Source organism: Abramis brama (genome assembly GCF_963993115.1).
Source record: "Abramis brama genome assembly, chromosome: 12".
Lineage (NCBI taxonomy): Eukaryota > Metazoa > Chordata > Actinopteri > Cypriniformes > Leuciscidae > Abramis > Abramis brama.
Window position 1 is genome coordinate 40,852,333 of NC_139974.1, and position 13,028 is coordinate 40,865,360.

At 39.2% G+C, this 13,028-nt stretch overlaps 1 protein-coding gene across 1 annotated transcript in view; it reads right to left on the reverse strand.

The window, feature by feature from the left end:
- Positions 1-8,170, reverse strand: part of LOC311093305 (uncharacterized protein) — a 42,388-nt gene extending 34,218 nt beyond the window's left edge. Inside the window, exons 1-2 of the mRNA XM_084130603.1 lie at positions 8,108-8,170; positions 5,640-5,723 (exon numbers count right to left, since the gene is read on the reverse strand). Of these exons, the coding sequence (XP_083986729.1) occupies positions 5,640-5,723; positions 8,108-8,159 (136 nt within the window). The 5' untranslated portion in view covers positions 8,160-8,170. The remainder of the gene's footprint in view (positions 1-5,639; positions 5,724-8,107) is intronic.
- Positions 8,171-13,028: the final 4,858 nt, after the last annotated feature.

Genomic DNA, 13,028 nt, shown 5'->3' on the forward strand with positions numbered 1-13,028 from the left:
CAATATCGCACACTCCTAAGCACATAAAGAATGAACTTACAATTAAACTGACACTCCTCTCGCGTGCAGGAGACAGACGTAGGCTAATATGCTGCGTATCGTTTCACATGCGGCCAGAGCTGCAATCCTCTTTCCGCTACATTCTCGACCCACCGGTGCTTGCAAAACTTTATCATGCTCGTGCCACTTTCCTGGCATTTCAATTAAATTTGTCTGCAACGACATCGCAACAAGTGAGTGAATCGGATTTGGAAGTGAACTGAACATTATTCCGCCCGAATATAAGGACGTTAAGACAACGCAAAATATTTTTTTATTAAACAGTTTTTGTATTAATCACATATTATGCTGTGTTAAAAAAAACTCCATGACTTTTCCTAAACTTTCTGGGTCTTTTTATTTTTTCAAAACCTTTCCAGGCCTGGAATTTGCATTTTTCAAATTTCATAACTTTTCCAGGTTTTTCAAAACGTACGAACCCTGAATGAACATGTTAGTTAATCGCGCTATGGGAGTGTTAGTTACACTGCATCACTGTTGAGGACAACATGCAAATTCATTTCTCTCAAAATACATTACTATGAGTGGCTGGTAAACTGGGAGAACAATATAGTAAACTTTATAGTTATAACCAGGGCTGGGCCGTTAAACAATATCATATCGAATCGCGGTAAAAATTTATGAACGTTAAATAATTTACATTTATAACATTATTATTTGTTAGAAAGAAAATCTAAGTCAAGTTAAATTAAATAGTGCACTTGTGTTTGTGATGTGATTTTTATAAAAAAATATTTTTTTATAAAATGTTTGTTATAAAATTGTGAAATTTTTAATAAAATCTGGTTTAAATCTATTTTTTATTTTTTTTGCATAAAATCTATTGTTCTCTTTAAATAAATTTTTAACTACAGTATATAAGGTCTTCATGTCATTTGGAGCGACCACTCATGTGGTGCGACCAATAAAAGCAATCACTGTATTAAATTTAAAATAAAAGATCTTATTTCTGTGGCTGAAATATGAATCACTGATACAGTATGCTTAAGTAAATTATATTTTTAAAACATTTGTATCAGTTTTATGTGATTTACAGGAAAAATAAGTGGAGAATTTCCCTTGTCTCATGTAAAAGTCTGAATGCTGTAATGCCAAGCAGAAAATGGGTCACAAGGATAAGAGAATGGAAAGTACCCAAAAATCTGTAAATGCAGGTGTTGGGATGCACTGGAAGAAAAACATGTTATATAAGATGTTTTTGAGATGTTCCACCAATAGAAGAAGGTCTAGGGGGAGAGATGTTTTTAATGGTGGCAAGGCCACAAGGAGTGAAAAAGAAGAAGAGATAAGATATGAGGGTGCCCATTGGGCACCTAGAGATAAGAAAAAAGACATGAGGACTGGGAATGGTAACTTGTGAAGTTAATTCTTCTGATCTGGAACTTCGAGTCTGAGAGCGTTTTTGAGACCTGAACCAAAAAGGACTTTGAATTTGCCACAGCATTACATAGATTTAAAAAGGCAACTCTCAAAATTATAGAACAAAAAATGAGATCATGTTTTACAAAAACTCAAAAGAAATGCAAATACTCAGTTTCTAAACACTTTAATTACTAAGAACTTGTAAAAAAAAAAATTAAGCATGTTAAGGAAATTAATACATTTTAAGATAAATCACGGTCACACCACATGACATGTAAGGCTACGGACAATTCATCTAGATGAAGAAACACTAAAATCACTTAAATTAAATGTTTTAAATGAATTTAGGTGTACACAACATCCTTAATGTTTGAACAATTGCAACAGGTATTTTTTTTGTGTGTATTTTAAAATTGGCCTGTTGAAAATCCTTATACGTCATTGACCCTTATATCATTAAATAAAGTTGTTATAATAAAAAAATCATTATTTAATTTGAGTTAATTTGTAACCTTAAATAATACTACCAGCTGATAGGGCTCTCTGTATGTTTACAGCATTAGGTGAGTTTTTTGTTTTTCTTGAGAAAAATTTCCACCTATCTTGTGTCCCTAATATTTATCCAGATGAGTCAATATTGAAGTAAATCACAAGAATTGAATTGAATTGAAATCGTGAAATTTGTGTCAAGCAATAATAGAAAACCGTAGCTTACCAGAAATTGTACAATGTAAACATTGTAACATGTTGTCGCTAAACCTAATAAAATTCTGTTAACTAAAATGTTTTCACAATCACACTAAACTTATTTTGATGCAAGACTTTTTTTTACACCCCCCAGTTTTACAAATTGTTTACACTTCTAGTTGTATTAGGGCTGCACAATTAATCGTATTTCTAATCGCGATTACGGATGCCACAATTAAAGGAGAACTTGGTAACTTTTTTAACTTAATAAAACTGTCTAGAAATCATTTGAATGGTTAAACAACCTGTTCTGGTGATATTGGTGACTTTCCCCGCTCCCCCCAGCGTTCCCAGGCGGAAAACCAACCTTGCAACTTGGGGACTACCGTCCCGGCAAGATAGAAATTGGTAGTCTCGTGAGAAGCGAGAATGAGAACGAGAATGAGCGCGAAACACGAATTGCTTTACGGCAATTCGACATAAACACACACGCATGTATGATGTATTACCAGATTACCCACCTCGGTAGACATAGCTCCACACGATACAGTTGGCTTGCTCCGATCATAACAAACGCACATGAGCAGCGGTAGAGAGGGGGAGGAGGCCGCAAGTGAGTTTTTTACGACCGTGTTGTGAAATATACGCCCCCCCACAGCTGTAGGGGGAGCTCGTGGGGAAAACATGCGACAACAAAAGGGAAAATCAGCGAAGAAGTGACTAGAGTTCGCTAGAGTTGCCGAGTTCTCCTTTAAATAATCGTTCAAAGCCACGATTACAAAAGAAAATCAACTCTGTGTGCGTGTTTAGAGCATGTTAGGCTATGTTATGAGAGAGGCGAATCACGACTACTTAAGAAAACCCAGCACCATAAGAACTACCAGGCAGTGACGCAAGTGTACGCTGAAATAAAAAGTCTTTCACCTCTTTCACCGTTATAGGCTACTGTGCTCGTAGCGCACACTCTTCAATTGCACGTGCAAATGCGGCGGCGCGCTGTGTATCGCTTCACTGTATATAAAGTGCAAAGGAAACTATGAGCATGCAACTTTGTTAAGTTGTAAATTAGTAAGTCACGAAATAAAAGTAAAATACCAATAAATCGCGTTAATGGTATGTCGTGTGTGTGCTGAGAAGGATTTGCATGCAGGGATGATTTTCATTCTATTCACCAGGAGCAGTTTCCATGTTTCATTAACAGTTCTTGTTAGTATTGTGTTCTCACCATGGTAACTGTCATTTCCATATTAACCCCAAAATGCCACTTTATTTTCACTTTGTGTAATTTTTTATATTTATAAATGACTGTGGTGGCTCATACCAACATTGTATTAACAAAAACTAGTTTGGGACTACTTATTAGCTTTAGCATAGGCCTAATGTTTATTTATTAGTAGTTTTTACAATTAGTCATATTCTTACAATTTATGTGTACGTTATTTAAAGGGGGACAGTACTTGTGTGTGTGTTAACAATTTTTGTGTAAACATGTATTGTAATATGCCTATATATATATATATAGCCACCCTTTTCCGACTGAGGACCATGGCCTCGGATTTGGAGGTGCTGATTCTCATCCCAGCCGCTTCACACTCGGCTTCAAACCGTCCCAGTGCATGCTGAAGGTCCTGGTTTGGTCCTGGTTCGGATGATGTTGTCGTGCTGGCCCCTTCATCCGCAAAGAGCAGAGATGAAATCGTGTGGTCCCCAAACCTGACCCCCTCCGGCCCCTGGCTGCGCCTAGAAATTCTGTCCATAAAAATTATGAACAGAACCGGCGACAAAGGGCAGCCCTGCCGGAGTCCAACATGCACCGGGAACAAGTCTGACTTACTGCCGGCAATGCGAACCAAGCTCCTGCTCCGGTCGTACAGGGACCGGATAGCCCTTAGCAAAGGACCCCGGACCCCATACTCCCAGAGAACCCTCCACAAGATGCCGCGAGGGACACAGTCGAATGCCTTCTCCAAATCCACAAAGCACATGTGGACTGGTTGGGCAAACTCCCATGAACCCTCCAGCACCCTGTAGAGGGTATAGAGCTGATCCAGTGTTCCACGACCGGGACGAAAACCACACTGTTCCTCCTGAATCCGTGGTTCTACCATCGGCCGGATTCTCCTCTCCAGTACCCTGGCATAGACTTTCCCGGGGAGGCTGAGAAGTGTGATCCCCCTATAATTGGAGCACACCCTCCGGTCCCCCTTCTTAAAAAGAGGGACCACCACCCCGGTCTGCCAGTCCAGAGGCACTGTCCCCGACCGCCACGCGATGCTGCAGAGGCGTGTCAGCCAAGACAGCCCCACAACATCCAGAGACTTGAGGTACTCAGGGCGGATCTCATCCACCCCCGGTGCCTTGCCACCGAGGAGTTTCTTGACTACCTCGGTGACTTCAGCTTGGGTGATGGACGAGTCCGCCTCCGAGCCCTCAGCCTCTGCTTCCTCAATGGAAGACGTGACGGCGGGATTGAGGAGATCCTCGAAGTATTCCTTCCACCGTCCGGTGATATCCCCAGTCGAGGTCAACAGCTGCCCACCTCCACTGTAAACAGTGTTGGTAGGGCACTGCTTCCCCCTCCTGAGGCGCCGGACGGTTTGCCAGAATCTCTTCGAGGCCGACCGATAGTCCTTCTCCATGGCCTCACCGAACTCCTCCCAGGCCCGAGTTTTTGCCTCCACAACCACCCGGGCTGCAGTTGGTTGCATACTGCAGTTGGGCTGCATATTACATTGAATATATATATATATTCAATGTAAATTGTGATAATCGTAATTAATAATTGCAATTACAATAATCGGCAGCCCTAAGTTGTATAGTGTTATTTTTACATTTGCACATAGCTACCTCTAAAAACAAACTGTAAGTGTTACAAATGTTGTTTACAGAAGTTTTGTTTACATTTTGCACATTTAATCTCATTTACCTCCTTATGTCACAACTTTTGATTTTTTATTTATTTTAGGAAGTTGCATTACAGAAATAATGATACTATGAGGTTGAAAAGATTTTTTGTGAAGCTGTTTCATGACGACATGTTGCAATATGATTTTTGTCAAAGTTTACAAAATGACTAGATAGATTTTTAATGTTATAAAATTGATATGATAAACTCTAGGAATAAATTCCAAAGGAAAACGTGTGAAAAATAAATAAATAAATAAATAATAAAAAATATATATATATATTATATATATATAATAGATACTTAATTATCTACTGGTAATAGTGGTTATTTCATGTCTTATTTAAATTTTAAAATAAGTGTTTGTTTTCCTCCAAAATTTTAGTTTTCCTACATCGTGAAACTTTTATTTTTACAAATGGGTACAATTTTTGAAAGATGAACAAAAAAACGTTTTTTGTCATCACATTAAAAGTAACATTTAGCCTAAATGGAATAATATTCGAACTTTTGAGCTTTGAAGTGCTGGTAAAGGTTGTGTGAAGTCCTTCATTCTTAACAGTGGTCTGTAACTGTCTAATTTGCTGAATCATGATCAAAAATAAAGTCACATCTTTGGACTCACCACACACACCTGTCGTCTCGTCAAGGGAATAAGACTTGATGACGCCATCTGAGTTCGCCATACCTTGGCTTTTGGTGAACTGACCTGTATCAAAACATTACAGACACCATCAGACCCTAACAAGGAGAATCTCTGGTCTATAGCCGCCTCAGTCATTCATTACATAATGTCTTATTGCACAGCAATATGAGTAATAAGGTACAAGAGGCTGTGCTGCATAGAAATTAAGTCACGGCTGAAGGACGTTGTTCAGCCTTAACTAGCCTCGAGTACCTTATTGCTTTTATAAAACTGTTACCAAAAAAATACAAATATTTGAGCCAAAAAATAAGTATCAATGCAACTTTAATGCAGTAAAATCCCTGAAGGTCTTCCTTCCACTGGAAATATTTGTCCCTGACCATGAACAGCAACAGAAGTTACATTATTATGCCATTAAATGGAGACAAAGACTTTTCTTTACGAGTAAGTCAGTCAGTGGAAAATACTTTTATATTTAAAGGACTGAAACTTGTGAAAACAGAAGCAGAGACGCAACTGACAAATCACTAACATGACAGATTGTAGTGAACATTCATAATGATTCTTTACAAATATAGGACTGACCTGAAGGAAAATTATACTCTATTCTATAAGCTTCAATGAACAATATCAATGAGAACATTTTACGTTGCGGTCATAGTCATGTTTTATCGTGAATAAAACACAGCTATTGACCAATCAGAATCAAGGACCGGAACCAGGGCCGTTTCAAGATATTTGGGGGCCCTAGGCAAAAGAGTGAAGTGAGGTCCCAAGTCCTCCCTCAGGAAAATTTTTAAATTTCAGATGGGATTTCTTGTATTCTGGTGCATTTTAAGAGTCATGAATTATCAATTGGCACAGACAGAAATTTAAGCAAAGCACCTAATAAAGCAAAAAAAAAAAAAAAAACATTTGGTGAATAGCCATACGTTTATTGTTATTGTCATATCATGAAAGTGAAGTGTGGAGGATTCGATATTTACTTTACAGGAAAATAACTTCACTTCCCATAATGCCACAAAGTACAGCAACGTCATACGAAAAACTAATTATTCTTATATTTTATTCATGAATATTCGTGATTCGGTGGCTCTAAATTGTCAAAACACCATTCAAAATGCTTGCTACGGACGCGAAAAACGCAGACCGTTTTTTTTTTGACGGACGAAAGTTTCGGAAGCAGTGTGCAAGCGTGATTGACATAACGTGAGGTCGTATTTATTTTTTAACGTGCGAAAATTTCGGATGCGAATTTCGGACTCAGTGTGCAAGGGCCTACCTGTTGCGTACGGTACAAAGTGTTGATGGAGAAGAATAGAAGGACAAACGCGAAGGAAAGGGGCATTTTTCTCCAGATGGAATAGAAACACCACCAACGGAAATTGATAGCCTGCGTACACCTAAAATGTAACCGGACTTGATGGATTATTTTGTTTGGACCTAACTGCATGGGAGTAGGACCATCTCATTTTGTTTGGAATTGACCAAGTTTTTACTGTGACCGCGGGCAGACAGCCGTGACAACACTTCTCTAGCTTTTGCCTTTAGGCCTATATGTTCGCAGAGATGTGGAAATACGTCAGACAGTTGTATTTGGAGATAATAATGGTTTACTTGCCACTGTCTCTTTGGCGTTTTTCCTCTTCTTCTTTCTTTCTCTGTCTTTTGGAAAATCCTGAAGGGTATGAGCGCTTCATGATGACATTTTTAAATTTAAATGCCCGCGTAGCGCGCTGAGTGTGGGAACGACAGTTTCTCTTCCACTGACAGCTAGTGGGGGACCTGATGGGGGGTGCGCGACGGTGGATGTCACTTCAACATTACAGTGATTAGGGCACTCATAGTGTTTGTCGTTGCATGGGGGAATCCCTCTAGTTTTTGGAGGGGCCCTCTCACGGAGCAGTACTGGAAAGTGATAGCGCTGTCTCACTGTGGTGGTTTGTTTACAATGGTTGATACTGTTTGACGAGGGCAGATACACAACCTAAACGACCGTGCGGCCATCGGGGGCCCCCTTCAGCTGGGGGCCCTAGGCAGCTGCCTACCTTGCCTACCCCATTGCGACGGCTCTGACCGGAACTAACCATTTTATAACAGAAAATACATTTAAACATCACACAGATCATTCAAGATAACAAATACAACTTTACACCATTACAAATGTACAACTCATAACATGAAAGAAACTGTAACTCGTTGTTTTAACGAAGAATACATAACGTTAGTTCTATAACGAGACGCATCAGAATATGCAACAACATCACGAGCAACAAGCGGCCATTACTCGAACCCATACTTCGGTTAAACATACTCTCTTACGTTCACAGCTTGGATTACTAATCTCTCATTTAAGAAAAGTTAACAAACAAACACATTTCACACATAAAATTCATAAACGATAAGTAATATTTAAGCACTTCTTTGAGGAGCTGATAAAAACATACCTCTCATCATCATGACATCCCGCGAAAAGAGAGCGCGCTCACGGTTACACATGACGTAACTTACGTAACGGAACTTCCGGAATACAGGTTAACACATTTATAAGACGTAAATGTGTTATAAGACTTTATATATATATATATATATATATATATATGACTTTATATATATATATATATATATATATATATAAAGAAATATATAAAGAAAAAAAAAACAACACCCCGTGATTAAGAGCTTCGGAAGTGGTAAGAAGGAAATTTACGAATTTCTTTAATAAAATAGTGATTTTAAGTCACTATCACCAGTTTTATTTATATTAAAATAAAAAACATTGATCTGGGTTTTTTGTATAGGCTATCTGTCTTTTGAGTGAAATAGCCTAGTACTGAAAATGCTACAGAGAAAAACTTTCAGTACAATTTTATAAAATATTTGTCAGAACAAGACATTTAAAACACATTTCAAATACTTTTGCTGCAAGTTCAGTTTACTTATTTAAAATGAGTTGCAACATTTGATTTCATTACATTCAATTCACTTAAAGTTGTTAACGAATCATGCTTTTGAGTTGGAATAATAGTCGATTTCCCAGCATGTTCTGCACGGGATTGGATTAAGATGCTAAACTTGGGATGCTAAACTCAAAACATCCTCCATTACATTCATGTTTGTAAGTATATTATGATCTTACAATGCAAATTAACTGACAAAACACTTTGTTAGTGTGAAGTTCTTTCAACATGTACATGTTAACAGGATTTGAGTTCAGTTCAGGTACAGTTCAGTACCATTTACTGATCAATGTAATAATTGTTATGCTAACATTTAAATTGTATAATAATAATAATATAATTATTTATGTTCTTATATCATCTGGCATACAGGAAAATATATTCAAATAATGTGTAGTTTTGTCATGTCGGTACGAAAAGGATGTGTGCTCAATGTAACAGTAATCTTTTATTTGTGCAGTTCTGGTTGTGTTTGCTTTCTCATTCAATTAGGAAGAAATCTAGCGCTCAGTAAACACAACATCAGCACAATGTAAACCTTTCAAGGCTTTGGAGATGATTGCAATTCAATCCTCCTTCAAAAATTAAAGAGTCAGTAATGGCAGATATAATTGATTTTGAAAAGGCTGTTTCAAGCATTGTCATTTGCATTGTTTTTTTTTTCATTATTATTATTATTATTATTATTATTATTGCCTTTAAGTGTGGAAATGCTTCTGTCACTGCTTATAGGTTTGGAATTATTTTTCAGTTTTTTGCCTCCTTTCTGGTGTTATAGAAATGGCCATTAGTGCTCTCTCTCTCTCTCTCTCTCTCTCTCTCTCTCTCTCTCTCTCTCTCTTCACTTCAATGTCCCCCTTTGCTGCTCCTCCACATGTACGTTTTACAGCCCTCACTTCATCGTACCCAAGTAAGGCCGTGGGTTACGACTGTTCTTGGATCTGCATGTCTTGAATCAGGTCTTTCACAAGCTTCGGTTTAAAGGTCCCATTCCATGGATTATTTTTATTATTTTATAATGTTTCCAGGGGTGCCCTTATAATGTTAGTATGTTTTTTAGATCAAAAATTGTTATAATTTAGAAATAAAAGGCATATTTCCTAGCCTGATTTCATTCCCTGGTTTGAACCAAGCGGCAACCTCCCCGTCTCTCTCTTGAAACCAACACGGAAGTGAGTTAAACTACAATTCGTTGAATGGCCGCTTGAGGCTGATGTCAAAAGTGAGTCAAATCTGTATCTCCCCCATGTTAAAATGCCAAATTTTACATAGGAAAAAAACGTGTTTACAGCCTGGTGTCTGTATGTGGCTTTGGTCTATACAGCTATTTTTGCCCTTCATGACAATTGTGAGGGGGGTGAATTTTTTTATAACTCATCCGTTTAGTTGATTAATATTTAAAGTTCTGCATAATTAAGGGTGTGGCCACTTGAGTGACAGGTGGGTTGTCGCTGATGTCAATGATAGCCGCTTGTCTGTTGTTACTAGCAGTCACTCCACCTCAGCAAATGTTTCTGCTGAACTTGCCATATCTCTGCCGTTTTTTGTGCTTTTTTTCGGGATTATTTCATACAATTGAAAACACCCCATTAAGTAACGTTAACTTCGCCCACGGCTTAGGATTCCGTCGTTGTCGTCGAGTATCGTTCGAGAGAACAACCAGCGCTGTATTTCAGTTTTCCTCTGTGAACATGCACTAATGGATGGTTGACAATTTCGTTGCTTTTTGGAGTATTCAGATTTAAAAACGTCAATAAAGGCTCATTCGTTCTGCTCCCACGGGACAGATGTAGATTATAATAGGCCTATGCTTATGTACCGTCAGATGAAATCATGCAGGCGTCTGCGCTTTCTGCGTCCATGCTATAAATGCACATCCATGAATGAGCGCGGATTTTCTAGCGCATTTACTTGAACTTCATAGGCAATATATCTATAACCCATTTGAGAGGCGGCCAAAATCAGAATTTAAAATGGACTGAATAAGCTCTCTACGAACTTGACGAGCGATGCCGCGCTGACGGACCATAAGAAAGAGTGACTGACATGTGTACATAAATCACTGTCACACACACACTCTCAGAGTAATATTAAGTTACTGCATAATACATTTTCAACTAACGTTAGCAGAATAGTACAGAATCACAATACTCAGTCTCACTTAAATATTATAATATAATATTTCGAAGGGCAAAAACAGGAACTTTTAATTGGCTTTACATCATCAGCTAACTCGATCACGTCGAGCCATAGATATAAACAGTGTTTATAGATATATCATAGATATAAACAGTGTTTATAGATATATCATAGATATAAAACAGTTTTATATCTATGAGGTCGAGCTAGGTGATTTCGGCTCCTCAGCTCCACTCACGCCTCGCCTGTTTGCCTATTTTCTGTTATCTGGGAGTAACGCGAGGCCAAGATGGCGACGGCCGGCTCCGCCTACTTCAGGCTTCAAAAACGCTCTTCGGAAACCTACGGGTGACGTCACGGACACTACGTCCATATTTTTTATCTATGGTTTGAACACTCTGTTTGAAGGGGCGTGTCTGCTGTGAGACTTCAGTGTAAACGCCCTCTGCTGTGATTGGCTGACATGCTTGCATATGAAATATCTGGCATTACATGTGGAACTATCTGGAAAACTTTTACTATTACAGCTATTATACGTTTTTACTGTTACAGCTATCGGGATTAACGAATCGTGAGAAGTTTTTTAAGTATTTAGATCTATTCCCCTCACATAAAAGGTTGCAGTGATGAGCATTGAGCAGATGACAGCCTGTTGATCGCGTGAAAGATCTTATCATTGCAACGCAGTTTCTGCACTCTCACTAATAATTTCACCAATGCAAACATGAGGTATATAAATACAGTAAGAGCTTCGTTGTGCAGTGTAACAGCGTCATTGATTTCATAACGAGTTTTGGCAAGTGTCCAGATAAACTCGCGCTGTGTGATTGACAGCTTGGGCGATTGGAAAGGGATTGTTCTTTGATCGCTTTCTGTATATTAATCACAGTTTAAGTAAGATTATTTTCATCCTACTGAGAGAAACGATGTGAAGTTGATCGCTACTTCCATATTAAATCACTACTTGTACTTACCGCTTGCTGGAATATAGTTGAAATTGCGCCCTTCGTCAGCATGAAACGCTGAGAGAAGCCTGCTTGATATTATCCCAGGTTAGAAAAACAGTCCGTGGTGAAATGGACAGAGCAAACTAACAACTTCGAATGAAACTTTTGCGGTATCCGATTATAGATAAACATCAACCGTCTGTTGACATTTTGCCATCAATACGCCTGTGTTCCTGTGGGCGGAGGTTACGGTTCTAGTGACATCATTAAAGAAGGAAGTAGAGGGGTGTAGTCCAATCCAGCCGTTCGTTGTAGTCAACTTCTGTTAAATAAAATATCTCGCTTGGCTTTGAACTTTGAGCTTTATAATTTTACAGATATTATTTATTCTCTAACAACAACATTACACACTAACTAAAGTTTGAAACATGGGATCACGTAGAACGGGACCTTTAAGATACTAAAGCGGAACACTTCCCATAAATCCTGGTGTACTCGTCTACACTAATATTATTCTCTCTGTTTATCCCGAGGTTTACCGCAGTCCGCCGGATCCAGATCTGATGAAGGACCTGGACACACTCACACACACACACACACACACACACACACACACACACACACACACTCACACACACACACTTACTCCAGATCTGATGAAGGACCTGCGCCTGGACACACTCACACACACACACACACACACACACACACACACACACACACATACACACACACACTCCAGATCTGATGAAGGACTTGCGCCTGGACACACACACACACACACACACACACACACACACACACACACACAAACACACACACACATACACACTCACACATAAACACTCTCACACACACACACACACACACACACACACACACACACACACACTCACACAAACTCCAGATCTGATGAAGGACCTGCGCCTGGACACACTCACACACACACACATACACACTCTCACACACACACACTCACACACACTCCAGATCTGATGAAGGACCTGCGCCTGGACACACTCTCACACACACACACACACACACACACACACACACACACACACACACACACACACACACTCCAGATCTGATGAAGGACCTGCGCCTGGACACACTCACACACACACACACACTTCAGATCTGATGAAGGACCTGCGCCTGGACACACTCACACACACACACACACACACACACACACACACACACACACACACACACTCCAGATCTGATGAAGGACCTGCGCCTGGACACACATACACACACACACTCACACATACACTCACACACACACTCCAGATCTGATGAAGGACCTGCGCCTGGAC